General features: G+C 40.3%; 1 protein-coding gene across 1 annotated transcript in view; it reads right to left on the bottom strand.

Moving 5' to 3' along the window:
* Window positions 1-2,665, bottom strand: part of Adam32 (ADAM metallopeptidase domain 32) — an 85,108-nt gene that overhangs the window by 32,325 nt on the left and 50,118 nt on the right. Inside the window, exon 13 of the mRNA XM_013024331.1 lies at window positions 645-749. Within this exon, the coding sequence (XP_012879785.1) occupies window positions 645-749 (105 nt within the window). The remainder of the gene's footprint in view (window positions 1-644; window positions 750-2,665) is intronic.

Raw genomic sequence — 2,665 nt, 5'->3', positions numbered from 1 at the left:
AAAAAAAAAAGAGTGAGTTGGGAAGGTGACTCAGTGGTAGAGCGCTTGCCTTGCATGGGTTCGATTCCTCAGCACCATATAAGCAGGGGGAAAAAAAATCCGGAAGTGGCACTGTGGCTCAAGTGGTACAGTGCTAGCCTTGAACTGAAGAGCTGAGGGACAGTGCCCAGGCCCAGAGTTCAGGCCCCATGACTGGACCAAAAAATAAAAATAAAAAATAAAGAAACTCTGTCTCAAAACAAAATAAAATTTAAAAAAAACAACTATGGGCTGGGAAATTGGCTCAGTGGTAGAGCACTTGCCTTGCATGCCTGAGACCGTGGGTTCGATTCCTCAGCACCACATAAGAAAAAAGAAAAAAGCCGGAAGTGGCATTGTGGCTCAAGTGGTAGAGCGCTAGCCTTGAGCTGAAGAGCTGAGGGACAGCGCCCAGGCCCAGAGTTCAGGCACCATGACCGGACCCCCCCCCCAAAAAAAAAAACTAAAGTGGTAGGGGCATGGCTCCAAGTCCTAGAATTCACAAGGCTCTGAGTTCAATCCGTAGTGGCAAAAAAGTACAAAACAAAGAAGTCACTTGCTGTGACCAAAAGCTGTTGTGGGGAGTGCTCTCATGTTTTCCACCCTTGATGCAGCCGAAGTCTTACTTTACAACTGTCACAGCAGCGATGGTTGGGATTCGCGCCGTCACACTGTGAGGTTGGTTTCAGCACACACATTCCAGGAGTACAGCAGCTACTAGATCCACATTGCTGTCAATCAATGAAAGACACAAGAGAAAACATTTGAGGCAACAGAAAAGATACAGAAGCAAAGCTTAATTCTTCACTTCTGAGGAAGTCTGTGAACATTACCGCTCAGGGAAGATTTAAGCATCTCTAAACACTTAAAATGCTAACATGAGGTTCTCTGTAAAGGTTATTAACAGGAACTGATATTCCATTTATTTTGTTATCCAACTACAAAACTGGTTGTGTGAAGTTTCTTTTCCCAGAATTCACATCATAGGTAAAGCTGAACTATGATTGTGTTGTTGTTGTATTGCCTAGCCTTTATTATTTTTAAAATCATCCTTAAAGAGTTGTAACAAAGGGGTTTCAATTCAATATGTCAAGTTTGTGAGTACAGTGCACCTTGATTCATGTGACCCTTTTCATCATTCTCCCCCATCTCTTCTAACAAATTATGATTTACTAGAAATAAAAACAAATTAAGTTCTAAATCACCAGCTTTCCACCCATGGGAGGTCTCTTCCCAAACATGCTGTGATGGTCTCAGTGACTTAGAAAAACAAAGATGGCTTCTGAAGTCCTTTTAAATAAGCCTAGGCGTTAAACAGTGAGACCCCTGATGGAAGAGCTCTAAACTTGCAAACAGAATCATTTCACCACCTTAAAGGTAAACCGCAGAAAAACAAGGGAACTTGAGGAAACAATTGGAAGAATATTCAAGGAAAAGTAAAAAAGATAATAAAATGAGAAAAATTAGAATCCCTGTTAAATGTGGGACAATATCAAGCCTTTTGTGTATGTGTGTGTGTGTGACTGGAATTCAAAAATTTGAGGAGGAAGATAAAGAAATCTTTTCCCAAATGTGGTATAAACTAGAGTCCTACATACCCAGGAGATTCATCTTACTTCAACCCCATCAAGTTCTGATAGAACCATACCTATGTTCCCAGCTGCTAAAAGACAAAGATAAAAAATATATCCTGAAAGCAGCTAAATACAAACTTCTTCGTGCATAAGAAGATAGTAGGAATAATTAGTAGTAAATTCTAGTGAGAAATAAAATACCATGAAGACTATAAATTGTCAAGAATAGGTAGAAACAAATCTGTACAAAGGAAGAAAGGAAGGAAAGAAGGAAGGAAGGATGGAAGGAAGGAAGGAAGGAAGGGAAGGAAGGAAGGAAGGAAGGAAAAGAAGGGAGGGAGGGAGGGAGGGAGGGAAGGAAGAAAGAAAGAAAGAAAGAAAGAAAGAAAGAAAGAAAGAAAGAAAGAGGAGAGAAAGAGAGAAAGAAAGAAAGAAAGAATTCTTAAAATAAATTGTGGGTAACAAGAATTGAGGGGCTGGCGGCATTGCTCAGTTGGTAGAGTACTAGCCAATAAGCAAAAATGTTGAGTATCAACTTTGAGTTCCAGTCACACACACACACACACACACACACACACACACTTCTCAAAATTCCTTTAAAATAAAATTGGTTCTAAACACTGAGCAAAGACTCATGCCTGTAATCCCAGTTACTCAGGAGGCTGAGATTTGAGGATTATGGTTTGAAGCCAGCCAGGTCAAAAAATAAAAATAAAAATCTCGTGGCATTCCTATCTCCAATTAGTAAAAAAGCTGGAAGTAGAGCCGTGGCCCAATTGGTAGAATACTAGTCTTGAGCACAAAAGCTCAGGGAGAGTGCCCAGTCGCTGAGTTCAGAGTCCATGACCAGCACACACACACACAAAAATTGTTTTGAACAAAACTAATAGTAACATACTACAAGATTCATAACACTATGTAAGTGAAGTAATACTTGATCAAATTGCAATAAAAATGAAGGAAGGAAGGAAGGAAGGAAGAAGCAAGGAAGGAAGGAAGAATGAAGGAAGGAAAGAAGGAAGGAAGGAAGGAAGGAAGGAAGGAAGGAAGGAAGGAAGGAAGGAAGGAAGGAA

This window comes from Dipodomys ordii, unplaced genomic scaffold, assembly GCF_000151885.1.
Source record: "Dipodomys ordii isolate 6190 unplaced genomic scaffold, Dord_2.0 Scaffold4, whole genome shotgun sequence".
NCBI classification, from domain to species: domain Eukaryota; kingdom Metazoa; phylum Chordata; class Mammalia; order Rodentia; family Heteromyidae; genus Dipodomys; species Dipodomys ordii.
Note: the sequence above shows the minus strand (reverse complement) of the source record. Positions and strands in the feature narration are given on the sequence as shown.